This window comes from Elgaria multicarinata, chromosome 10, assembly GCF_023053635.1.
Source record: "Elgaria multicarinata webbii isolate HBS135686 ecotype San Diego chromosome 10, rElgMul1.1.pri, whole genome shotgun sequence".
NCBI classification, from domain to species: Eukaryota; Metazoa; Chordata; class Lepidosauria; order Squamata; family Anguidae; genus Elgaria; species Elgaria multicarinata.
In genome coordinates, this window is record NC_086180.1 from 609,510 (window position 1) to 635,591 (window position 26,082).

The 26,082-nt window shown below is 60.0% G+C and overlaps 2 protein-coding genes across 3 annotated transcripts; both read left to right on the top strand.

Moving 5' to 3' along the window:
• The first annotated feature begins 136 nt into the window (after nt 1-136).
• On the top strand, nt 137-24,107 carry LOC134404874 (programmed cell death protein 4-like). Of its 2 annotated transcripts, none has more exons than XM_063135843.1 (11): nt 137-140; nt 18,089-18,368; nt 18,607-18,704; nt 19,535-19,648; nt 21,062-21,283; nt 21,394-21,491; nt 21,680-21,794; nt 22,767-22,874; nt 23,085-23,195; nt 23,358-23,497; nt 23,955-24,107. In XM_063135843.1, the coding sequence occupies exons 2-11, from the start codon at nt 18,140-18,142 to the stop codon at nt 24,004-24,006; spliced, it is 1,287 nt and encodes a 428-aa protein (XP_062991913.1). In that variant the 5' UTR covers nt 137-140; nt 18,089-18,139; the 3' UTR covers nt 24,007-24,107. The 2 variants fall into 2 exon arrangements, with proteins under 2 accessions (XP_062991913.1, XP_062991912.1); XM_063135842.1 differs by lacking the exon at nt 137-140 and adding an exon at nt 16,632-16,725.
• CCDC142 (coiled-coil domain containing 142) lies at nt 1,834-11,639 on the top strand. The gene is made up of 11 exons (XM_063135855.1): nt 1,834-1,891; nt 2,980-3,142; nt 3,844-5,271; nt 5,383-5,469; nt 5,696-5,860; nt 5,944-6,101; nt 6,444-6,584; nt 8,517-8,631; nt 9,050-9,227; nt 9,338-9,546; nt 10,868-11,639. The coding sequence occupies exons 2-11, from the start codon at nt 3,028-3,030 to the stop codon at nt 11,128-11,130; spliced, it is 2,859 nt and encodes a 952-aa protein (XP_062991925.1). The 5' UTR covers nt 1,834-1,891; nt 2,980-3,027; the 3' UTR covers nt 11,131-11,639.
• Nucleotides 24,108-26,082: the final 1,975 nt, after the last annotated feature.

The window sequence follows — 26,082 nt, forward strand, 5'->3', positions numbered from 1 at the left end:
TGGGCGGTATAGAAATGCAATAAATAAATAATCCATCCTTCCCATGGATCACCCTAAAAGTGACTCTGGGAGTGATTACCCTGAGCAAGTAAGGAAGGGCTATGGAGACCCCCAGGTGTGGACAGCGAGACCTCCCGCTGGTTCTTCATTAAGCCTCCCCAGGGCTACTTCAGTCTCTCTTGGAAAGCAGGGATCACAGACAGCCAAAGACATTTGGATGAGTGGAAAAACCTAAATCTCCTCCTTTCCATCATAAGGACATTTTTCTTCCGTGAGTCTCATTGGAATAACGGAATCACAGAGTTGGGAAGGGTCTCAGAGACCACCTAGTCCACCCCCTTGCTCAATGCAGGCTCTGCAGGGCAGGGTGCAGCTGCAGCATCCTTAACAGAAACATCACTGGAGTTGCACAATGTCCCTCGATCCCTTCCAGGATTGCTTGGAAGCAGGGGAATACACAGAGACGGTCACCTTGTCTCCTCTGGCTTTGGAGAGCAAGATGTGCTGTGAACATTTAAAACATACGCGTCTGTATCATCCATATGCAACAGAGGGGGCATTCTGGGTTGCAAGGGCAGGTGCATTTGGAAGAGAGCGCTTGCGTCTGGACATGCTTCTGAGGAGGCAGGTGCCCAGCTGTACAGCTCCAGCTTTGCCCCATAAACTGCACATTAAGGCCCTCCTCTGCCCCTGACTTGTGCAGGGGGCAACTGCTCACTCAGCTAAGGTGGTTCGAAGGCTGGCCCCATGTCACATGCTAAATGGGCGGCTTAGCTCAGATTAAAAGCAGCCAGCGCTTTCTTCTCCAGCTCCCCTTCCCGTGAGCTGCCACTCTGGGACCCATCAAGGGGGCGCACAGGAGGATGAAGCTGCGTCCCTCGCTTGCACAGCGTAAAAGCAGTGTGTGAGTGGTGGCGGCGGCACATGGCCAGGCCCCTGCTGCGGAACGCATCTCCCTCTCTGGTGCTGGGGCAGAGAAGGAGCCGAGAGTCAGCCCCGCCATTGGTGCCTTGAGCTGGCTTCTTTTATTTCCACCCAAGGACGGTGGCACCATCACCGCGGCATCTTCGTGTGTGAAGGCAGCTGGATCAGCACCGGGTGGTGGAGCCCCAATTGCACAATTCTTGCTGCAACCGGGCTCCGCCAGAGCAAGCCCCAGGCCTGGGTTGCCGGTCAAAGAACCGGGATGGATTTATTTACATCAAGATGATTTAAATCCCTGATTTGCCACTATTAGGTCTTCACCTGTTTCTTAAGCCAGGGTGGAAATCTGATTACTAAAATGTGTGAATTTACAGCTCGCTCCAGCAGTTTCCAGCGAGGAGGAGGAGGAGGAGGAGGGTGGTGGGTTGGACTCGATGGCCTTAGAGGCCCCTTCCAATTCAACGATGCCACGATATTCCCAGAGAGCGGTTCTGTTTACACCCAGGTGCCCGGAGAGGGTTTATTTGTAGCGAATCGGGAGGAAGCCGGGTCTCTCCCGTGGCGCCTTCGTCTCCTTCGCCCCGCCCCAGCTCAAGGGCCCTTTCGCTTATTTGTTGCATTTTTATCCCGCCCGATAGCCGAAGCTCTCCTGCCTCGCTGCCTCCAGCTCCGGCTCCACAGAAGCGCAGGCGGCTGCCGTTAGGACCGACGTCTGCTGCTGCTGCTGCTGCTGCTGCTGCGCCTGGGTAGACCGGGGCTCCCGTTCGCGCTGCGCCCCCTGCGGGCCTCGGGGAGGATAGCAGGCCTCCCGGGAGCCCCGTCACGTGAGCCGTGGCCGCGCCCCCATTGGCCGCTCCGTCGCCCAGGCTCCGCGGCTCCGCTCGACGCGCCGAAGGGCCCCCGGGGCGACCGGGGTGGGGGGCAGCGGAGGCCCGGCCCCTGGCGCTGGCTTGGTCCCGCCCACACGGTAGGATGCGAAGGACGGAGGGCGGGCGTGAGTAGCCGCCGGCTCGGCCGTTCTCGTTACCATGGCGATGGGCAGCCCCCCCGGCCGTGCACGTGTGAACGCCGCCAGCCCGCGTGTCAGCCCCGCCAAGCGCCGCGCAGCTCGGCCCGGCCTCCGCCGTTTGCGGCGCGGAGTGGCGGAGGCGCCTCGCGGCTGTACGGCTCGGGGGCGGAACGGGGCGGCCCCCAGATCGGCGAGGCTTCCCGGGGGCCGGGAGGGAAGGGATGTGCCGCGCTCCACAGGGCGCCACCGCACGTGGCGCTTGGAAGGCGTGCGGCGCTCCCTGCAAGTAGAAAGCCAGCCCCTCGGGGACCGAGTCCCAGCCAGGCTGCTTCCCATGGAGCTGGCTTTCGGCTGGCAGGGCCTTTCTCACGTGCGGAGCTTTGAAACGCGTTACATCCTTCCCCCCCAGCTGCAGGCTGGAATCGGATCGCTCACCCTGCCCCCACGGGGTGCCTCGGACTTCAACTCCCATCATCCCCGCCAGCATGCTGGGAGTTGTAGTCCAAAACATCTGTCTGGCACCAGGCGCAGTGGAGGCTGGCATCGTTCATTTGGCCATTGGCAGGGGCGGGCGGGAGCTTTCTGAACACCCCGGGGAGAGGGGAGCTGCGGTTCAGCCAAGCACAACAGCCCCAGGAGGTAGGCCGGCTAGACTGGCACCCAGTGAATTTCAGGGCAACCTGGGGTTTGCCACCTCCAAGGCCACGAGTCCACCTTGCCCCTCCGCGTGTGTGCAAAATCGAGTTCCAAAAGGGGCTGGGTGGACTTCAGGGTCTTTGTGATGCCTTTCGGAGCCAAAGCTGGAGGGGGAAACGGCGGTCGGTGAAGTGCCGCGATTGCCAAGATGGCTCCGCTCATCCGCTTCCAGCCACCAGTGGCCTGATCCACCCAGCGCGCAGTGCCTGCCTCCTCACGGTCCCCGGAAGCATTCCTGGTTTCCAGGGCCGTCAGGTGGATTGGCCCAGCAAGGCGTCTACTCCTGCGCTTAGAGGAGAGCGTGGGGGCGGGGCGGGGGGCATTTGGTTGCTGACCCTTCTGCCTTGCAGGTGATCGAGGCGGAGGCCGTCGGCTTGAACGCCATCTTCATCCTCCTCATGTCCCGCGTATCCCAGGTCTCAGGAGCCATCTTGCCACCGCTCAGTTCCCTGGTGGGGTCCAGAAAGGTGTCACCAGTTGACGGAGGGGAGCACCTGGAGGCCGCTGACACAGGTAGGTGGGGACTTTGGCCGAAGAGCTTTGGAGGGACACGTGGGCACCGTGCTGCCAGTGTCACCTTGCTGCTTCTCTTCCCCCCTGCCCCCGCCCCCCCTCCCCCAACAACACACAGACACCGTCCAAGATGCAGCAGGCAGGATCTGCGATTCACAAAGGGTGCAGCTCTGCATGGCTGCTAGTCCCGACGGCTGTGTACGGCCTACAGTAAAATCCTAGGCAGGTTGCCTCTCTGTGAGACCGGTTGCTGGGGAACATGAGTGGGAGGGTGAGGCGGCACTCTGGTAACAGCACGCTGGCCTAGAGAGGCCCCGGGTCCGATCCAAGTATCAGGGCTCTGCTTATGCTCAGAGGGCCGGCAGCCTCCCGGTCACCCTCCTCGTCCCAGTGGGACTCAGCTCTTCCGCCTTGCCTGCCCTGCAGCGTCTCCACCAGATAAGCGCTTCAGGAAGGACGGGGGACCAGCAGCCAACCTTCCAGCTGGGTTGGCCGGAGGCTGCTGGAGATCCCGTAATGGCATTTGCATCACGGTCGAGCAACCTAATCCCTGGCATTAGCGGCAGGCCGTGGGCAGCCAAGGTCCCAGCAGGAGCAGCGGGGGTGACTGACCTTCTAGCAGCCCTTGGCAAAGGAGGGCCTTGTCACTGGGGGCACCAACCGCCTGCCTGCCTGCCTGCCTGCCTGCCTGTCTTCTGCAGCCTCGAGCCCTCGGATGACGCTGGCCAAGCCCTTCCACAAAGCAGAAGCTCTCTTGCGCCATTGCATCAACCCTAGCCTGTGGCGCCTGCTTCCGCCCCGCACCGGCGAAAGCGCCTATGATAGCGAGGAAGAGGAAGAGGACTCCCCTGGCGGCCTGACCCGCCTCGCCGTGGTGGAGCGCAGCTTCTTGGGCCTGAGCCGCTGCCTGTGCGTGCAGGAAAACCCCCGTACGGAGACCTTCCAGGGCCGCGTGCGCCCAGCCACCCCCGACACCACCCAGGGCGCCTTCTCCTACCACGCGGCTCGCAGCACTGTGGCCCGTCAGTGTGCCACGCTGCACGCCTTGCTGCAGCACCGCCACCACTTGCGCCTCTCGCGCCACTACAGCCGCCGCCTCAAGGCCGCTTCAGACTTTGTGCGCCACCTGGCGACCGCCGAGCGCTGCCTGCTGCTGCCTGTGGGCAGGCACAACGCCACCTCGGGCCGCCTGCTGCGGGGGCTGTGCGAGGAGATGCGCACCCACGCCTGCCACTGGGACGGGCTGCAGCAACACATCCGCAGCGACCCCTGGCTGCGGCCCAGGCTGCTGCAGCGGCGCGAAGCGGTGCAGCGCATGAAGCAGTCCCTCTCCTTGCTGGCCCTGCACGCGGTTTGCCTGCTGGAGCGTTGCGTGGAGGCCGTGCTGCGCAGCTTGGCCCAGGGCCCCCCCGCGCACCCCGCCCTGCTCTCCGACTTCTGCCAGGGACTGGAGATCTACAACCAGGTGGTGAGCGGCCAGGCCCTGCAGCAGGCCTTTGCGGAGCTCCAGGCATCACCAGGGGCCAAGGCCGGTCTGCACAGTGCGCCGGGCAGCTCCCACGCCTTCCCCGTGGAGCGGGTGCTGGGCATCGTGGCGGAAGAGAGGGGCCGACTGGCGGCCCAGAGGCTCCTCCAGCTCATCCTCCGGGTCGGGGCTGGCGCCTGGGGCCCAGGGCCTTGGGAGAGCAGTGCTGAGTCCTGGCTCCTGGCTGGGCCCCCCCAGATACCTCAGGCGGGCGAGGGCCTCCTCAGCCTCTCCGCGGAGCTGCGGTCCTTGTGCCAAGAGGAAGAAGAGGCGATGCTACTCCTGCTGCGGGAGCTGGTGGCCTCCACCGACAGCCTGTGGCATCACATCCTCCACCGGCCCAGGCAGGAGAAGCCCCTGGAGCACCTGGAGCCTCCCGGAGGGGCTGACTCCGTGTCCCTGCTCGGCTGGAAGTCTGTGCGCTGGCTGGACGCGTCTTTCGCGGAGGCCGCTGGAGCGCTGTACGCGCAATACCGCCCGCTCCTCTGGAGGGCTGCCGCAGCCGCCTTGGCCCACCTGCTGGAGCTCCATTCCACCCTGGCTCCGTTTCACGAAGGGGTGGGTGCTGCTCTGGGCCAGCAGCTGAGCAGTGCCCTGGCCCAGGGTAAGTGGGGCGTGGCGGGGGGGGGAGATCTGGGGGGCTCCTTCTCATCTAGGCGCAGCTAGGCCTTTGGCCCTCTCCTGGGCGCTCACGTGTGTCCCTGTCTGCTTGCAGCGTGCGTGCCCCAAGAGAGCGCGGAGGAGCTGAGCTGCCTGGCGCTGCGCCTGCTCGTGCGCGATGTCCTCCGGCACTGGGACCAAGGTAGCGCACGGGAGGGGGGCAGGGGGGGCGTGGGCGCTCTGAGGGTCACAAGGGAAGCCGAGGGTGGGGTTGTGGTGGCAAAGGGGCCGTGGGGAGGAGGCCGCCACCCCTCGGTCCTGCCCCCCGTCTGGTGCCAGCAGTGTTCCCAGTCGGGGGCGGGGGGGGGGGCGTTTGGGGGCAGCTTCTACCACCCAGCCCAAGGGGTCTCGCTTCCCTCCTGAGCCAGGTTTCTGCCATGCGCTGGGCTCCAGCCTCGCGGACAAATGCTCAGCCCAGCCCTCCCAGGCCACAGATGCCGCCTGCAGCCGCACAGCCCAGTGCTTGCAGAGCCTCTACCCGCCCTTGGCCTTCGGCCTGCGGTGCCTGGACGCCCAGCCTGTGGGGAGCACAGGTGAGTGGGGCAGCGGGGAGCATGGGCCGCTGTTCCGGGGGTGGGTGGTGGTCCCTGGACTGACTGGCTTCCTTTTCTTGCAGCTGGGCCCCGCGGCCCCGCAGGCCTCCACCAGGAGCTGCTGTCCCTCTTGGCGGCCACCAGCCACGCCTCCTGCTACTGGACCATGAGCAGGGCCTACCAGTACTTGGCTTCCTGGTCGCTCAGCCAGTTCCTGCTTGTGACGCAGGGAGACTTGCCGGCAAGTAGCTGAACCAGGGAGCAGAGCTGCCCGCTGCCCCCTAGTGCAGAGCAGAGAAGGTGGCCGGCAACCCCCCCCCCCCCCCCCGCAGCCCATCCGGTCGGTGGGTGGGGAATGGGATTCCTTCCGAGTCCAATCCGGCCCGGAGTGTGGGCCAGAGTCATCTGCCCAGGAGCCCTCCCAAGAGACAGCAGGTCACAAGGCCCCCAGTCAGACAGCAGCTGCTCTTGATGTCCCAAGGAAGGAGGAGGCCTCCTGTGAGGCAAGGAGGGAGGGCCTGCCCCAGAGCTGCCATCCCCCACCCACCCCCCGCTCCTTGAGGACATCAGCTTCTTTCTACAGCTGCTGAAGGCCGAGACAGACAGGATGTCTTCGCTGGTAACCACGGCCTTCTCCAAGGGCAGGAGGGAGCAGGACGCCCTCGTCTCTCATCCAGCACAGGTGCTGAGCCTGCAAATCCACTCCACAGCCGCCAGCATCCAAGTAAGTACTGAAGCCTTTGGGAGCAGGGGAGGGAGCCTGTGGCCCTCCAGATTTGATTGGGACTACAGTGCCCATTATCCCTAGCCCTGCTAATGGGGCTGATGGTGATTTTAGTCCAACAACATCTGGAGAGCCAGAGTTTCCTCTGGAGCAAGACCCCCCGCTGCCTCAGCCTCCCCACTTCCCCGGTTGTGTTAGCAGTGGCGATGCAGACCATGTTGCCCATCCATGCCTGGCTCTGAGGAAGGACCTTTTCCTCAGAGCGGGGCGTGTGGCAGGCTGGGCACCCTGGAGAGCCAAGCGATGTGCAGGCTGGCTGGGTGAACATGGACGCGGTCGGTGGACAATGCAGGGAGGGGGGTGGGTGAAGGGCAGCTGCTGCTGCTGCTGCTGCAGCAGAGAAACGGGAGCCCAGCCTGGGTCTTCCGCTCCCCAACCTTCCGCTCCAGGCACGGGTCTCGCCTCGCCTCACAAGAGAGCCAGCCATGACTGACTTGTGGCTGGCCGGGCCTTCCCCAGCAGCAGAGAGGCCTTCCTCCCAGCCTCCTCTTCCTGCACGGGGGACTGGCTCATGGCCCTCCAGATGTTTCGGCCTGAGGCCTGATGCTGTTGCTAGTGCAGCTCCATTTGAGGTGTCGCGTGCCGCCACCGGCCCGATGGTGTGGGATCACTTGCAGTTGCTGCGTCTTGATGAGGGGGACGGGGTGCAGCGCGACTGACTGTGTTGCCCCCTCGATCCTTATTAGCCCTTCCTGGCTAATAAGAACTAGCCAAGGAGGTAGAACTGGGGGGTGGGGGTGGTCCTGGGAGTGGCCAACGGGTCTTTGTGTGAAGGGGTGGATCCTGCTGGCCTTCAGGCGGCCGTAGTGCAGCCACTCGTGAAGGGAGGTTGTGGGCTCTCCCACCCTAGAGTCATCCAAGAGGCAGCTGGACAACCCTCTGTCAGGGATGCTTTAGGATGGATTCCTGCACTGAGCAGGGGGTTGGACTCGATGGCCTTGTGGGCCCCTTCCAACTCTGCTGTTCTATGATTCTATGAAACCCACGTTGGACGTGGCAACATTTGACAGGCACAGCAAAAAAACCTTTCTTAGGGAAGGGACCAAAGAGGGTCTTGGCAGACCCTCAGTTTGGGTTTTGAATTGGCCACGGGACTGAGTCAGCCTGGGTCGCCATGATGCATGACCTTTACTGAGAGAGGGGCAGGGGAAAGGGGGGCCTGTTCATTCAGCTCGATCTCTCATCGGCTTTTGACGCCGTCGATCACAGTATCCTCCGTGGAATGGCTATCGGAGGCCCTGTGTTACAGGGGTTCTGGTCCTACCTGCGGGGCCAATTTCAGAGCGTAACATAGGGTGGCCGTTCCTCAGCCCCCTGGCAATTGAGCTACAGGGTTCCGTAAGGTACCACTTTGTCTCCAATGTTGTTTAACATCTCCACGAAGCTGCTGGGAGCAGTCATGAGGAGCTAAATGCCATCAGTATGATGATGACACACAGCTCTGTCTCCCGGTGACATCTGAATCAGGTGAGGCTGTGCAAGTCCTGGACCGGTGCCTCATCTCAGTAATGGGCTGGATGAGGGCCAGTAAACGGAAGCTGGTTCCTAGCAAGCCCTGTGGGTGAGTCGTTCCACGCTCTGAGCTTGGTGGATTGGGCTCCATGGAAGTCCCCCCGCTGCAATCTCCTCTTCATTTCCGTGGGGCTTGCACAGGATGTACGGGCGGGTCCTGCCTCAGACACCGTGGCCCTGTTCAGAAGACACCTTAAACCACGGCGGATGAGGCCTTTTGCCTTATTGACCGTGGTTAGAGCGCCTTCTGAACAGGGCCTACAATCCCCTCGGGTCAGCCGTGGGGGAGCCTGTGGTTGGGGAGGCCCCAGAGCCAGCCCCCCTCCCTCCCCCCCCATAGACCCCTCCTCTGCTCCGCAGCTGTTTGCAGGTGATGTGCTGAAGCTCTTCTTCTTGGACTGCAAGCGCATGTCGGCAGAGATCTTTGGGCAGACGATGCCGCTTGGCAAACACTGGCGTCTCGCCCTCCGAACAGGTATCCACCCCGGGCGAATGGACGCACGGGCCTGGGCCAAGGAGGAACCCGCCTCTCCCGTGGCCAGGAGGCGTTGTGCTTCCCCTAGCCCTCGGCTGGCTCAGGCAGGCCCAGCAGCTCCTCTTCCGTGCCGCCAGGACCTTCCCTGTTGCGTCCTTGGAGCCTGCAAGGAGCACACGGCCCTGAAGCTGGGCTGCATGTTGCTGGGGCTGCCCACAGCAATTCCCTGCGTGCTGCCCCCTGCGGGATCGGAGGGGGCAGCACCACACCTCTGAATGCCAGCGGGGTGGGGGTGGGGGTGGGGCAGACGTGGCCTCTCGTGGCTTCCCGTGGGGACCTCTGGGAAGAGGGCGCTGGGCGAGATGGGCCCCCTTTGCTCTGGCCCATCTTGAGGGCTCCTCTGGCGTTGCCCTTGCAGAGCTGCCCACCTCGCCCAGCGAGTACGCCTCTGCCGCTGCCCAGTCTGTCCTGGGCCAGGTGCTGCAGAGCCTCCAGCTGCTGCCCCAAGACGCCCAGGGCCCGGCCCTCAGCCAGGTCACCACTGCCTTCTTGGAAGCCTGGATGGACCACATCCTTGCCCAGAAAATCAAGTTCAGGTGAGCCATGGGCTGGGTGGGTGAGACGCGGGTTCTTTGGTCAAAGCAGGAGGGGGGGCTGTTGATGTTGCCCCCCCCTGACAGGCAGCCCCCCCTCCTGTCCCATCCAGCCTCCAGGGCGCCCTTCAGCTCAAGCAGGACTTTGACTTGGTCAGGGAGCTGCTGCAGTCGGAGGACTCGGGGCTCTCTCCGGAGATCAAGCAGCTGGTGCTCTCGCTGCGGGTCTTCCAGCAGACGGACAACGCCATCGCCTGCCTCTTGCAACAGCCCAGCAAGGCCTCCTTGCCCTCGCACACCTGGGGCGCCTTCCACAAGTGCTGTGAGTGCCAGGGATGAGCCGGCCGCCCCGGAGGGAGGGGCGAGCGGCGGAGGCTGGGCTGGGGTGGTCAGGGAGGCTCTGGAGGGGAGGGCGAGGAAGGCACGTGCCTCCCTCGCCCACAGCGGCCTGTGCAGCATGGCTAGTATGCCACAGGGGTAGCGCGGGGCCTTCTGCAGGGGCACGGCAGAGGTGGCGGCCCAGGAGGGCTGAGGGAGGAGCCCTCTTGTTCAGAGGCAGCCAATCTCCAAGCACGCAGTGCTGGGAGCAGATGGAAGGGCAGTGCCTGCGTGTGGGCCAGGATGGCCCCGCCTCCAAGCTCCCCAGGCCACTCCCACCTAGACCATCACATGTTCCAGGGTGTTAGGAGTGATGGACTGCACACAGTTGTTCGTAAGGGTTGCACAGATCATGTACAGGAAGCGCTTTGAATGTACTAAAAGTGCCGGTCGAAAAGAACGGGTTGACCTCTGCTTGGAACCCGGACCCTGCTCAGGCTGATCCACTCAGGCCACTCCCTGCCCTGACCCTGACGGTTGTAGCGTGGGAGGTCTCCTCTTCCATGGACCCCCTCGGACTGGCTGGCTCGGGAGATCAGGAGGGAGGAAGAGACCCGCCCTCTGCTGACTGTGTCCAAATGACTGCAGAACCCAGCCCTGGGACTGGATTTCAGGGCCAAGACTCAGTCCTGAAACATGTGAGGAAGGAAAGGGTGCCTCTGAGCACACAAAGGGTGAACATCAGAAGAGCCCTGAGGCTGGATCAGACCGAGGGTCCATCTAGTCCAGCACTCTGTTCACACAGTGGCCGGCCAGGCATTGGCCAGGGACCCACAAGCGGGACATGGTGCAACAGCAACCCCCCTGCCCATGTTCCCCAGCAACTGGTGCACACAGGCTTCATGCCTTGGATACTGGAGGTAGCAGGTGCTTTCCTTACTGCTGGGCTGGGATTCGGGCAGTTGCGATTTGGGTGTAGCTCAGGGTCAGGGCTCAACCCCCATCACCTCCGGGCAGTGCTGGGGAAGGTGCCTGCCTAGAACACAAGGCAGCCTCTGCCTGTCAGTGTGGGGACAATGCCGAGCTAGACGGACCAGCAGAGCCTGGCTACGCAGTGGAGGGGGTGGCGCCCACACAGGCCGGAGCCCCGCCCCGCAGTTTCCAAACTGGTCCCGAGGGTCCTGCAGCCTGAGCCAGCCTCTCGCCAAGGGCTCCTGGCCCGGCCCAGGCTCTCCCCAGCTGGCTGGCCTTGCTTGTGTCGGTGCTGCCCACCCAGCTTGCTTTGATGAGCCCTACTTCTTCCTCCTCCTCCTCCTCCTCCGCAGGCTCCTACGATGGGATCCATGCACAGGACGGCGGCCCAGGCAGCCTCAACAGCCTGGAGAGCCTGGAAGGGCTGCCTGCCCAGGCAAAGGCGGCTCTGGAGAGCCAGGCAGGCGACTTGCTGAGCCGCATGCAGGGGGGCGGCTGCAGCCCCGAGACCTACCTCAGCCCCACGCAGCAGGAGTGGCTGGCGCTGCGGCTGCACGGGGGCCGCCGCTGGAAAGTCCCTGCCCTGCCTTGCATGAACAGGAGCTCCGAGCCCTGAGTGGGCTGCCCCTCCGCCCACGGACCGACCGTGTGGCCTCGCCTCTGCCAGTGGAGCTTTGGAGCACCCCCACTCCCAGCCTGCACTAGGGCTTCCCTTTCCGCCCCCTTCTCGGAGCCTCTGCCGGTATGTGCCTCGTGCCCTCTGGGCCCTGCAGCTGTGGCTCGGCTGCTCCCAAGCCTGGCTCCATGATGAAAGCTGCCCGAGGGGAGGGGCCACGCTTCAAAGCTGCCTGTCGCACTGGGATCCTTCCAACCGACCGACCGAGGACTCCCACCCCGGAGCTGCATGGCCACTTTCCCCCGGTGCTAAAGGAGAGGCGTTGCTCTGTCTTGTCTGTGCCTCTTTGCCAGGTCCTCCAGGAGATGACGTTCCATATGGAGCAGCGAATCCTTCAGGAGCAGCAATAAGTCCACTGGGAGGAAGGCTAAGGGAGGGAGTTGTTGCTGGATGAATCACATGTCAGCTTGTTGCGTAGCAATGGCTGAAGAAATAAAACCTACTGCGATGCTCTGGGGCAGATATGTTGTGGTCAACGCATGGTGCAGTTCATGCGCACAGAAACACCCACCCCCACCCACCGGGGGTGGGGGTTCAGGGTTAGCTGAGCACTAAAAACAACAAAACTCTCCTAACATTGCAGCCAGCAACCCTTTGTTTTGGTTTAGGGATAAGTTAGTAAAATCTGTTCTTTGTTGCCTTTAAGGCCACAATTCAGTATCTCCCATAAAACAAGGCCTGTGTCTGTACCCCTGCAGAACCTGAGGGTGCTTCACAAGCCAAGGAGAGACATTTGGAAGCAGTGAACTGGCTGTGAAGCTAAAAGTGGCCCAGAAACTAGTTCTCTGGCTTTATTTAATTTACATACTACTTACAATTTTTTTTAAAAAAATCTCTTAAGCATTTTACAAAACAGAGTGAAATACATGATTAATAAATGCAAAAGCATTTCTATGAACAAAAACATTAAAACCAAGTACCCATAATGTCATCTTCTCTTTGCTCTACATTATTATAGCAAATCTCTGTGCCTGAACTGATGCTTTCAGGAAGGGGATCTGGGGAGCGGAGGCAAATAGTGTTGACAAAAGATTAAGTTCTCAAATTTATTGGTAAATTGAAAGCAAATAAATCACCAGGCCCAGATGGTATCCATCCTCAGAGTTCTCAAAGACCTCAAATATGAAATTGCTGATCTAACCAAAATATGCAACGTGTCCCTAAGCTCAGCCTTTGCACCAGAGAACTGGAAGATGGCCAACGTAACACCAATTTTTAAAAAGGGATCCGGGGGGATCTGGGAAATTACAGGCCAGTTAGCTTAGCATCTGTTCCGGTTAAATTGGTTGAAAGCAGTATTAAAGATAAAATTAATAAGCATGTAGAAAAACAAGCCCTGCTAAAAAAAAGAATCAACACAGGTTCCACAAAGGTAATTGCTCTCTCACTTTGAGAATGTCAGTAAATCTGTAGATGGGAGATGTGGATGTTGTTTACTTGGACTTACAAAAGGCTTTTGACCTTGCCAGACACCTCAACAAACTTAGCAATCATGGAATAAGGGAAGAGGCCCAATAATAATAATAATAATAATAATAATAATAATAATAATAATTTTATTTGTTACCTGCCTCTCCCTCTGGATCGAGGTGGGGTACAACACGAATGCAAACTTCATATAACTAATTAAAACATTTAAAATTAATACATTATTAAAAGCAGCACATTATTAAAAGGCAAATTTAAAATTCAACTGAGTAGGCCTGCTGGAAGAGATCAGTCTTTATGGCTTTCCTAAATTCCGGAAGATTGTTAAGTTGAGGAATCTCTCCCGGCAAGCCATTCCACAAACTGGGAGCGGCAGAAGCAAAGGTCCTCTGGGTAATAGTTGTCAGCCTTGTTTTTGTTGGCTGGAGTAAATTCTTCCCAGAGGACCTGCGTGTGCGAGGCGGATTGTATGGGAGAAGGCGACCCCGCAGGGAGCCTGGACCCAAACCCTGTAGGGCTTTAAAGGTGATAACCAACACTTTATACTTCTCCCGGAAACTAATTGGCAGCCAGTGAAGAGATTTTAAAACTGGTGTAATGTGGTCACCCCTAGGTGACCAGCCTGGCTGCCATATTTTGAACTAGTTGAAGTTTCTGGACTAAGCACAAAGGTAGCCCCATGTAGAGCGCATCGCAGAAGTCGAGCCTTGAAGTTACCAGCACATGCACCACCGTCTTTAGGTCTTCCGACTCTAGGAAGGGGCGTAGCTGGCGTATCAGCCGAAGCTGATAGTAGGCAGTACTGGCCGTCGCATCTATCTGGGCTGTCATTTGGAGCAAAGGACCCAGAGACACCCCAAAGCTGAGAACACAGTCTTTCAGGTGGAGTGTAACCCCATCCAGAACTAGTTGATACAACTCCAAACCCAGGTTATGGCCTTTGACAGCAAGCACCTCCATCTTGTCTGGATTCAGCTTCAGTTTGTTGACACACTATCCTTAGCTGACACTGTTGTTGAAGACATAGAGAAATATATTTGGGTGTCATCAGCATGCTGATAGCATCCCACCCCATGCCTCCGGATGATCTCTCCCAGCGGTTTCATGTAAATATTAAATAGCATTGGGGAAAAGATGGCACCTTTTGGTACACCACAGGGCAGTACCTTCTTTGGGGAGCAGCTATCCCCAAGCATCACCATCTGGAACCTGCCCGAGAGGTAGGACCGGAACCACTGAAGCACAGCGCCCCCAATTCCCAGTGCCCTCAGGCAATCCAGAAGGATACCATGGACGATGGTATTGAAAGGCGCTGAGAGGTCCAGAAGTACCAGCAGGGACACACTCCCCCTGTCAATACTAAGGCGTAGTTCAACCGCTAAGGCAACCATAGCGGTCTCAACTCCATATCCTACTCTGAAGCCGGGTCTAGAAAATCTGCATCATGCAAGACTGCTTGGAGTTGGAAGGGAACTGCCCTCTCGATCACTTTGCCCAGAAGATTTGATACTGGTCTGTAATTATTAACCAGTAACTGGTTAAAGACAGAAAGCAGAGAGGATTAAATGGTCAATTCTCCCAGTGGAGGGAAGTAAATTGTGGAGTCTAGTGCTTTCCCACATTCATAAATGATCTGAAAGTAGGAGTGAAAAATGAAGTGGCCAAGTTTACCTATGGCAGCAAATTATTTAGGGTGTTTAAAGAGATTCTGAAGAGCTCCAAAATGATCTCTCCAAACTTGGAGAATGGTCATCCAAATGGCAAATGTGGTCCAATGTAAACAAGGGAAAAGTGATGCACATTCGGACAAAAATCATTTCAAGGTAGGGCTGGGAAAGAATTCTGCCTGCAACCCTGGAGAGCCGCTGCTGCCAGTCAGTGCTAACAATACTAGCCACTGAGGTAGAGAACTGTGGGAACAGCTGCATGGGCCTGATAGCCACGTCTTGAGAAACAGAAACTCTGAAGAACGTGATGCTGAGAAGAAGCGAAAGGGAGAAAAGAGACAGTCCGCCTTTGAAACATGCATGATACACCCACATACAGCTGCCTTTCGCCCTTTACCCACAACCAGAAAGGAAAGTGTTAAAAGTAATTTCCAGCTGCATTAAGTTGGTTGCAGGAAAAGCAACAAATAGCTTTGTGCCACCTTAAAAATTACCAAATTAATCATGGCACAATCTGCTTCATCAAGTGCATGAAATGCCATCCTAAGTTTGCAAATCTATACACACTGGTGTGGAATGTACTCCTTGAATTTCATTCCCCTCCGATCACACTGCTGACATGTTTCTCCTCCTGCACCAATGTGTACTGGGATGATATCCCATGCATTTGATAAAGCGGGCTCTGGTCCATGAAAGCTCCTGGCCACAATACATTTGCTAGTGTTTTAAGCGCCCACGAAACACGTTCTAATTCCTGGAAACTTGCCGAAACACTGGAATTTCAAATTGTTCATCTGCTGTCAAGATGAGTTAAATTCAATTTAAGCACCAAGAACACAAGACACCTGATGCTGGGTCAGACCAAAGCCTCCTGAATCTTATTTGGGCCCCCTGGTGCCTCCAGAAAACCCCCCAGGCAGGATGTGAGCACAACTGCCCCCTCCTCCCGCCGTTGCTCAGGGGTGCACTTACTTTGAGCAGGGGATTTCAGCCAGGTTTTTTTTAAAAGCAAATTTTCCAACTGCACAAATGCCCTATCACACACGCACACACACACCGCTCCAGCCAAACAATTATTTCTCTTCCAGGACTGGACAGATGATCACCAACACTAGTAGTACATTAAACTTAAAGACAGACTGACAGGCCCACATGGATACCCAGGAAAGACGTCAGACCAAGACAACGACACCACTTGAAACCACTGCAACGGATCACCAGTGAACTCCAACCCATCATCAGTACAGACAAATCTCTCTCACAAGCCCTGGGAGGCAGAACAGTCCTGGCCTCCAGACAGCCTCCCAACCTGAAGCGGATGCTAACCAGCAACAGTACACAGGACAGAGACACAGACAGAGGGACCAGACCATGCAATAGACCCAAGCACCAACTCTGCTCCCACATCCAGTCAGGCATCCCTGTCACAGGACCCACCAACATCAGTCACACCATCAAGGGCTCTTTCACCTGCATCCTTATAGAATTTGTGTTACCTACCATCCCTGGCTTTTTCTATTGTTAACTTCTTAATAAACACATACACATGGCCTATTTCTTCACCACTTTTTTCAACTGCGTATTATCAGATTTCCAACTGCACATGTTGTGTCCAACTGTGCACTAAAAACAATACCCCTGGTTTCAGCAAGGCTGAAGTCGCCCATTAGTTCCCGCATCCTTATCTGGATGAAAGCTGGAAACCCAGCTCCGTCCAGGAACCCAACTTCGTTCGCCCCCGCCGCCGGCACACTGGAATGGGGCTTGGCCTACCCACAGCCTCGCTCCCTGGCCGGGGGTGGGGGGGGCTGGCTGCGTCCTTTAGTCGGCTCTTACTTCTAGGCTAAGGAGCCCCCAAAGGCTTTGCGGCCTCCCCTCGTGGGCAAGGCCCGGCCAGCTCGGTCGCCTTTCCCAAGCTTCTTGCAGCCCGGCCGCGCCGCCCCGCACTCGGCCGCCCGCCAGCCCATCGGCCCCTTGCGAGGGCGCCGCCTCGCTTGGGTCCCACGCAGAGGAGGGCTGGGTCGAAGAGCGCCGCGCCCGCGCCGCCTGCGCCTTCCCTGCCGCTCCCCGTCCGTCCGTCCGTCCGTCCGCGTCTGGGGCGGAGCGAGCGCGTCTCCTCCCGCCTCGCCCCTCCTGCCAGCCAGCCAGCCAGCCAGCCCGGCCGCCGCCGCTGCCGCCTCCTGTGAGCTCACTTCCTCCGCAGGGCCACCACCAGCAGCAGCAGCAGCAGCAGCAGCAGCGAGGCGGAGCAGGCAAAGCAGCGCCACGCCACGCCACGCCACGCGCCCGCTCTGCTCGGCTGGCCTGACTTAGGCGCGCCTCGACGGGCAGGGGCAGAGTCTGGGCAGGCGGCGCGCACTCGCTCGGCCTCATGTCCGCCTCGGCCATCCCGGCTAGCTCGGGCGAGCCGCTGCGGGGCGACCGCGCCCCCTTCCCGCTGGCAAGTAACTCCCGGCCCCCCACCCCGCTCAGCTCGGCTCCCCTCCACGCAGGGGGCCCGGGGCGCCACGTGCTTCGCCGGGGGGGGGCGCCACGGCCGCGGGCGCCTCTCCCAGCCAGCGCAGCGGGCCCGGGGCCAAAGCACGACGCGGCTCTTCCGCGCGCGGGGCCCGCTCCACCCCAACCCCCCACGCAGCCCCACCGCTGCGCTCCGAGCCCTGGCGGGAGCCCGCTCGCTCTCCCGCCCGGCCTTGCCCCGAGGCTGTTCGGGCCGGGTGGCGAGAGGGGGCCGGGCCCGCGACGGGGCGGCCCTTGCGCCTCGCGGAAGGCAACAACAAGCAGCGCTGCTGCGCCGCCGCCCTGACCCGACCGGACAAGACAGACGGCGCCAACCGGCCCCAGGACGCCTGGCCTGCCCCCGGAGCTGCTGCTGCTCCCCTCGCGGGTGGCAGGCGCGGTCTCCAGGGCGGGCGGCGGGCCGCCCCGCGCAGTGGCGCAGTCCTTGCTCCAGGCCAGAGGCGGGCTCTCCCCTGTGCGTTGCCCTCTGGGCACCCCTGGAGACGGGGGTGGGGCAGTGCGCTGGCTGGCTGGCTGGCTGGCTTTGGGGCCGCCTGGGCCGCCCTGGCAGTGAAACCTCCCTTTAAGGGGCGAAGCAGGCAAGGGCTGGACCAGCTCAGGTAACAGTGGGGCCAGTGGAGCGCCCGAGCACGTGTGCTCCGCGGTGTAGCAGATGCAGGGCCAATGGGGCGCTCTCCATTGAGCCTGCATGCTGGTGCCAGCTGTGCTCCCCTCCCCTGTGCCCTCTGCGCTTACCTGCAATCTGGGGCGGGAGGGGGGGGGCGATGGGTTTTCCTAGTAACAATACCTTGTTGTGAGCTGCCCCTGTTTGGAGGTGGCCGGCCCTTGCAGGGGCAGTTACTAAGCCCCACCAGCTGTACAAAAGACATCTATAAGGCACACGTGGAACACTGCAGCTGCCTGCAGTTTTGGACTCTCCTTGGGGGCGTGGCTGCAGGGACTGGCCTGTTGGCACTTCAGAATGTGCCGCTGCAGGTCGATAAGAGATGGTTCCAAGGCCAGTGTTGAAAGCTCCCTGGAGTCCCGCCAGCCAGGTGGGCCTTCCTGGGGACAGCATTCCCACAAACAGAATGTCATGTCAGAAAAGCCGCCCTCCTTCCAGCTGCCAGTTCCTAGCTTCAGACAGCGGATGCAGGATTCATTCCTTTGAAATGATTTTGAGGCCGACTTTAAGCGACAGCTCCCTCACACCCATGTTCCCCGGCAACTGGTGTATGTCGGTACCTCGGAGGGAGCACCCAGCCCTTGTAGCCGCTGATCGAGCTTCTCCCCCACGGCACACACAGGCGGCGGCAGGCCCAGCGGACTACGAGGACGAGGAGCTGGACGAGGAGCTGATGGGCGCCGGGGACGAGCCCCGGGCCTGGACCCCGCAGGAGAAGTCCCTGCATGAGGCCCGGCTGAAGGCCAAGGCCAAGCGGAGGCTGCGGCGCACGTCTTCCCGCGACTCCAACCGCGAGTCCCTCTCGGAAGCGGGGGAGCCCAGCCCCGACCCCAGCAGCCCCAAGGACAAGAGCCATGACCGCAAGTCCCGCATGGGCAAGGGCCGCGGCCTGCCCAAGAAAGGTACTGCGGCCTCCACTCCCGCCTGGGCTCTGTGTGTGGCCGCCTGGCCCCTGGCCCGGCCTCGCCTCCCCCGCTTAGACGGCGGCTCCTCCCGCCGGCCGCAGGGGTGGCTGCTGCGGTGGGGCTGGTGGGCTGCTGGCGTTATGAATTATTAATATTGATATAGCGCCATCAATTTTCATGGTGCTGTGCAGAACAAAATAATACAAAATACAAAACACGTTTTCTCTGCCTCTAGGTGGTGCGGGGGGCAAAGGCGTGTGGGGCGCGCCGGGCGTCATCTATAGCTACCAGGAGCCTGACGCACGGGACCCCAACTACGACGAGGCTGCGCAGGTACTCTGGGGCCGAGGGAGCTCTTCCCAAACCGTTGCTGGACATCCGCCCGCCTGTGCTCTCTTCCCCACACCCCACCCCACCCCACCCCACCCCCGTTCCACTCCTCCGTCCCCGCAGCTGCTCTCCTGCCGTTCCTCTTGGCCAGAGCGGAGCAGGGGCAGCCTCTGCAGGTGGAGCTCAGGCGCTCCTTGCTGGCATGCCCTCTGGAGCCGTTTGGTGTCAGTGGTGGGGAGGCGGGTGGTGGAAGGCCGCTTGGACCCCCACCCCCCGCTGAGCTGGGTCAGGACAGCCAGCCAAGCAGAGGCAGGGTGCCAGGCGGGTCTTGCTCCCTCGCCACAACAACGGGCAGGGGTCCCCACGGCCAGGGACTGCCCCTCCCATCGCCAGGAGGTGCTGATGTCTTCCCAAGGTCCAGCAGCTGTGGGGGATCTGGGGAGGAAGTGGGCCGTAGAAAGCAGGCAGCATTTTGGAGCTAGGGGCAACCCAGCGATGGAGGACGTGCCAGAGCTGAGTTAGGGGCCCTGAAGTGAAAGCAGTGTGAGCGAGAGGAAGCCCGCTGGTGCCCTCCTGCTCCAGCTGTGGCCCTGAGCCCCAAACCCTGGTCTCCCTGCCAAGTTCCCGCATGGAAAGGACCCTTTGGGGCCTGTGTGGATTGGGCCCCTCGCTGAGGCCCTGGCCCAGTCACACGCCCTCTTGGCTCACGGCCCTTCTTTCGGCAGGCGCTGTGTTCCAGGTCAGCTCTGGGGCGTCTCCTGGGTGGCAGGCCATGGGGTGGGGGCACTGTGTGGCACGGCACGTTGCTGTCTAGCACCCTGGGCTCTCCCTAGGGCGACACGGTCTATGCCACGGTGGTGCCTGAGCTGGAGGAAGCAGAGCTGGAGAAGACTGTGCAGCCCATGGTGCTGGAGTACTTTGAGCACGGAGACACCTTGGAGGTGGTGGTGCGTACATGAGTGAGCAGGGGAGGGGAGGGGAGGGGAGGGGAGGGGAGGCACCCGCGTGGCAAGCAGGCTTTGCCCGCCTCTGCAAAGGAGGGCTCCATGGGTTTCAGCAGGGTGACCCAGGGGGTACTGTTCCCCCTGCTCCTGATGAGCCATAATCTCCAAATTCTCAGCTTTCAGGGTTTTTTGGTGTGTGTGTTTTTCCAAAAAGCAAGTTTCTAGAAGCAAAATGGGCATTTGTTATTCTGCCTGTTCATTTTGTGAGAAACTCAACCGTTTCTGCCTTTCAGTGTTTTTATCCAAAGAATGAAGTCATAGCAATCATTAACGCACCTGCTGGGGCTGTTCACACAACACACTAACCCACTTTGGCCCTGTTCAAATAGCACCTTAAGCCATTGTTAAGTGTTTTGCGTTAACTAACCATGATGGGTTAGCTTGTTGTGCAAGCTGTGTTTTTCCTAACCATGGTGGCTACATAACCATGGTTTAACTATGCTCACTAACCACTTGCTGCAAAAGGGTTAGCAACCCTAAGCATGGCTTAGTGTGTTGTCTGAACAGGCCCACTCAGTTGTTGAGTGTGGGTTATGTTGAACCATGGCTTAGCGTGTTGTGTGAAGGTAACATGTTTCCTGCAGGGTGGATTATCGTGTTGCCTGAATGCAGCCAGGCTGGCTTGTTAACCATGTAGTATAGCTTGTTAACCACCCTGAACAACCCAACAACAAACCGTGGGTTCTCAGGGTGACTTGTTCGTTAACCCATGTTCAACAAACAATCCACAGTTCAGAACAGCCGCCATGCGATCACTGAGTGTGGGTTAGCGTGTTGTGTGAACTGCCCTGCTATCTGGGTGTGTTAAGCCTTTTGGGGGGTGGGGTTCTGTTAAAGAAGCCATTGCAGTCTCATAAAAGCAATTTTGAAATCCAGGAGTTTAGTGTAACTGAACTGTCTATATCAAAAAAGGAAAGGAAACAGCAAGACTGGAATTCATGATCTTTCTAACTCATCTTGTTAATATATTTTTTCTGAGTTCATAAATATTAAAAAAAAATACCCTGACAATGTGTGCAGGTAGAGGTCATCGTTATTATACCCATATTGTGGAAGGAAGGGCTGTGGCGGAGAAAATCTGGATTACTCCAACCCTGTCAAGTAGCCCGGTGTTTCCTCCCTGGGGGTGAGGGGTGCTTAGAGTAGTGTAAGACTACTCCACAGTGGAATCCAGTGTTGTTACCCCGTCTTCTGGTGTGTTGGTGTTTTATGGGGCTGTGAAGTAGGTCATGCAGCAGGCCATTTCGTAAGGGCTGGAGGGTTAAGGGAATGCTGGAGTGGGGGTCAATAGAGAAGAGGGGGGTCCAGAAGCGCCCCCTTCTCAGCTGCGGCCTGCTTTCTCTCTCGCTCTCTCAGGAGCTGCTTCGTGACCTCAACCTGGGCAGCCACAAAGCCGCGGTGTCCTCGCTGGCCGTGGCCCTGTCTCTGGAGGGCAAGGCCAGCCACCGGGAGCTGACATCACGTCTCCTCTCGGACCTGGTGGGGAAGGTGCTGAACTCCGAAGACATCGCTGCTGCATTCGATGGGATGCTGCGGGACTTACCAGACCTCATCCTTGACACGCCAGAGGCCCCGCAGGTTGGCCATTGCCAGGCCCTGGAAGCGGGGGGGCAGGCGGGCGGGGGGGGCTTCATGGGCACGGCTCCTCTGGTGCTTGACCCCATCCGTCCGTCCGTCTGTCTGTGCAGATGCTGGGCCAGTTCATCGCCCGGGCCGTGGCTGACCACGCGCTGCCCCTTGACTTCCTCGAGCGCTACAAGGGGCGCGTCGACTGTGAGCATACGCGGTGAGAGAGCCGGCCTCCGCTCCCGCGGCACGCGCTCCTGCCCCGTCCCGTGGATTTGCTGAGTGGTAGCATCGTGGGGTGGGTGGGGCTGGGGCATCTCCAGGCAGGAGAGAATAGCCTCCGTGTGCCACACCGTTGCCCCGGCCGCCCTCTGCCAGGCCTCCCTGACTCTCCCTCCTTCCCTGCAGGGCTGCCCTGGATCGTGCTGCAGTCCTGCTGCGCATCAAGCGAGATGTCAACCAACTGGACAATGTGTGGGGCGTGGGGGGTGGCCAGAGGCCTGTCAAGCATCTGACCAAGGAGGTGAAGAGCGGGGCTGGAGCGGGCACTGTCCGTCCGGGGGAGGCTTTGGTGCCGTCGGTCATAAGTGGGTCGGTTGGGTCATCTGTCTCCGACAGAGGGCTCTCGTTCAGGACCTGATTTGGGCCAGGTCCCATCAAGGGTTAACTCTGAAACCCGCTTTTGTTGCCAAGGCTCATCAGCCAAGGAAAATAACGATAAGAGTGCATCTGAGCATGGGCCGAGCCCACCTAGAGCAAGCATGTCTGGCGCGTTTGTGGAAGCCCCGAGGAGCCACCCTGGGCATCCCGATGGAACCCAAGTCCTAGAATGGCCGAACCCTGAGGTGGCTCCCTAGCTGGAGGGCCTCAGAGACCTTCCATCTCTGGAGCTGGGACTGGCCTGCTGTTGGCCTGAAGGGCTGCTCCTCCTCCTCCTCGGTGTCAGTCACGGAGCACAGCTCGACGGTCGTCTGCCCTTGGAGCAGCATGAAACAACGCAGGAGGAGAAGCCGGCCTAAGGAGCATGGGGTGGGCGGAGCGGGTCAAGATGCATGAGCTCCCCTGAGCGTTCCAGGGGAGAGGCAGCTGCCACGTCTGTAGGTTCCACGAAAGGACGAGGCCTAGGCAAGGCATTGCCCTTAAGATGGAGGCCCGATTATTGAGCAGGGCCCTCGGGACCCTGTCTTTGCGTTAAGGCTTGGTCATGGAATCATAGAATAGTAGAGTTGGAAGGGGCCTACGAGGCCATTGAGTCCAACCCCCCGCTGAGTGCAGGAATCCACCCTAAAGCATCCCTGACAGAGGGTTGTCCAGCTGCCTCTGGAAGGCCTCTAGGGTGGGAGAGCCCACCACCTCCCTAGGGAACTGGTTCCATTGTCGCCCTGCTCTAACAGTCAGGAAGCTTTTCCTGATGTCCAGCCGGAAGAGATTGGGTCTGTTCCGTACTGCTTGGGCACCCAACTTCTCTCTCCCTCCTTCCTGCCGCCCTCTGCAGATGAACCTCTTGCTCCGCGAATACCTGCTCTCAGGTGAGGTGTCCGAGGCCGAGCACTGCCTGCACCAGCTCGAGGTGCCCCACTTCCACCACGAGCTTGTCTACGAGGTAGAGGAGGGGGGCAGCGGCCCGGTCTCCTCCGGGCGGGGGCGGGCTGTGCTCTGCCCTGCAAACCGATTCCTTGCTGGTGGCTGGCCAGCCGGCTTCTTGCTCTGCTCCCCGCTTTGTGGCCCTGAGGGCTCCTAGGCTGACCAGCCACCCAGCCGCCTGGCCTCCACGGCACGCTCAGCACATCTTTTCTCTCCCCCGTCACGCCAGGCCGTGGTGATGGTGCTGGAGTCCTCGGGGGACACCGCCATCACCATGATGGTGAAACTGCTGAAAGTGCTGTGGGAGACGGGGCTGGTGACCCTGGACCAGATGAACCGGGTAAGGGCCCTGCAGCGGGGTCAGGCGCGCAGCGCGGGCGGTTGAGGCCAAGGGGCTGCAGTGTGGGGCCCGGCCGCATCCCTGCAGCACTCCCTGGGGGAATAATCCCAGGCAGTCCCTCCCAGGGGCCCGTGTTGACCCCTGCCCCCTCTCCTCCCCCAGGGCTTCCAACGGGTCTACAAGGAGCTCGGAGACATCAGCCTGGACGTGCCGCTGGCCCACAGCTTGCTGGAGCGCCTGGTGGACCTCTGCTTTGAGGAGGGAGTCATCACCAAGCACCTGCGCGACACCTGCCCTGCCAGGTACAGCCAGGCCGTGGCCACACCGTGCTGCCGCTAGCTGTGAGAGGGCTGATGGCCGCGGGGTGCCGCCCAGCCGTCTGCATGCTCACTTGCTCCGGGGGTGGGGACTTTTCAGGGGCTCACCTGGACGATTTCCGAATAGCATTTTTCTGTAGACCACTTAGTTTGAGATGGGGCTGCCTTTGCAGATCATGTCTTTGCTCTCGCTGCTCCTTCATTTCATTTGTGACTGCTTCGCTGTTCGCTGTACTTGTGAGGGTGAGAATGTGCTGGAGAGTTTGTGGGGGAATGTTTCAGGTTGGAACGGGAGACGGTGAGTGTCAGTGCAGGGTGTGCGGGGGGGGGGGGGAGGGAGGCAGGCTAGGACTGGGAAGGACTTAGTGACTCTTGTGTTTGTCCAGGAGAGGGGACGTTGCCCCACTGTTCCAGACCCTAACCTCCCCCCATCTCTTCTCAGGGGCCGGAAGCGCTTTGTCAGCGAGGGAGACGGCGGCCAAATTAAGCAGTAACAGCATGCTTCAACCCCCCCTCCCCCCACCAGTGATGCCTCCAGCCTACCCAGGCCTGTCGTCCTCCATGGAGAGGCCACGAGACCCTCTGAACACGCCCCCCCCCTCCAAACCAGTGCACCCAGCAGGCGGGGCTGGTCCGTCCTCGCCGTGCTAATCACTCCCACATCTGGGCTGGGAGAGGAGGGAGACGGAACGTGGGCAGGGAGGGGGGTCGCTCTCTCAGGCCAGGCCCTGCCGCCCGGGGCTCGCGCTCCCCCTCCAGCCTCACTACCCTCACCACAGGGATCTCAGGAAGCGAGCGGGGATAGAGGCTTGGGTCCCGGGCCTGCTGGGATCGGAGCAGTCATGGGCTCCGGCTTGGAATCGTTCCTGGCCCTGCGGGCTCCCATGGCCACGGACTTCCTCCTGACACGTTCAGCCCTTCCTGCATCTCCCCCTGCCCTCCCTCCCCCCTCTCTCCCTCCCTGCTCTCAGCCCTGAGGTGTATTAAGCAGAACCTACGGTGCTTACATCAGTGCTTAAATCGAAGTGCTGATGCAGGTCCCTTCCCAGTCCATGGGGTGGGGGCAGCTTGAATAGAAGAGGCTCCCCTGTATCCAGGACTGCCCCTCCCACCCTCCTGCCATGCCCCCTTGCGAGCAACGGGCTCGAAGCCCACCTTGCTGAGAGCTGGCTGTGGCAGGACGTGGGCAGGGCAGCTCCTGGAGGAAGCGGCAGCTGGGGTGCCTTGCTAGGCAGAGGCCTGTATCTGCTCCTTTCGCGGGAGACAGGGAGCATCTCAGGGTATTGGGGGATCGTCTCTCTGGACAGTTCTAACAGGCTTCAGCGAGGCGGCAGAGGGGTGGGGGTGGCGCATGGGGAGCAGAAGCTTGCGGGAAGAGACTCCAGCGCAATGATGTGATGTCCTTGAAGGCAAAGGTGGGGAGAGATGGATGACGGCTGGGGGGGAAATAAAAATAAAACGTTCTACCAGAAGGACACAGGCGGGTCTTGTCTCTTCCTGGGAAGTCATTGCACAGAGTCGTGGTGGCAAATGCCGCTCGATGCGCGGATGGGCTTTGCGCTTCCTGAATTACGCAATGGGTGGGTGGGTTGCTTTGCCATCCAAGAAGGCACCAGGAACTCTGCCTCTAGGCCTGGTCATGGGAGGATACTTGTCAGGCTACAAGAGGGCCAGAGAAGAAGCACCAGCAACCGTCCCTCACAGCAGCCAGCAGAGGACAGAAGAGAAGCTCAAAGGGAGGCGGCTTCCAGTGTTCCCCAGGCAAGAGCTTTGGCTTCATAGAGCTCCCCTCCCCCTCTGAAAAAGTGCCCTTGACCAGGGAGACCTAGGGACACGGGGAGGGACGGGCTGGACCCGCCACCCAAGCTGACTGAAGCGGGGAACCCCTCTTGGCCCCCTTGGGAGAGCTGCCCTGGCTGCGTCTGGGCCCAAGTGAAAGTGCTCGTTTCAACCCTTCAAAGCCCCAAAAGGATGAGGAGAGCTGGGATGATGCTGCCAGGGCAGCCATGTCGCTGCACATGGAAGTCCCAATCGGAGGCCTTTGCGTGGGCCCTGCGCTGTGCCAGAGGAGGCCAGCTGCCCCTGGGGGGGGGGGTCCCAGCCACACCCACCGCGAGAACACTTTGCTCCCCATGGAGGCTCTGCTGCCCCGATCTTCCTAACCAGGCCTCTTGTTCAATGAGTGCCCATTGAGTGGCCAAAATGCCTCCACCATGCAGACGATGAGGGCCTTGGGAGAAAGAAGACCACCAGAAACTGCCCCAGCCCAGCCGCTACTGATGGGCAGCAGCAACTCTGGAGTTCCACGCTGGGAATTGAGCCTGGGATCTTTGCAAGACAGCAAAAAACACCCCAATGCGGCCCATGTGTGCTCTGTGGTGGGAACCTGGTGGAGTCACTGAATAGTAGAGTTGGAAGGGGCCTCTAAGGCCATCAAGTCCAACCCCCTGCTCCACCTTTAAACATCCCTGACAGCCGCCTCTTGAAGGCCTCTGAGGGAGAGCCCAGGACCTCCCTAGGCAATTGGTTCCATTGTTGTACTGCTCTAACAGGAAGGGTTTTTTTTAATG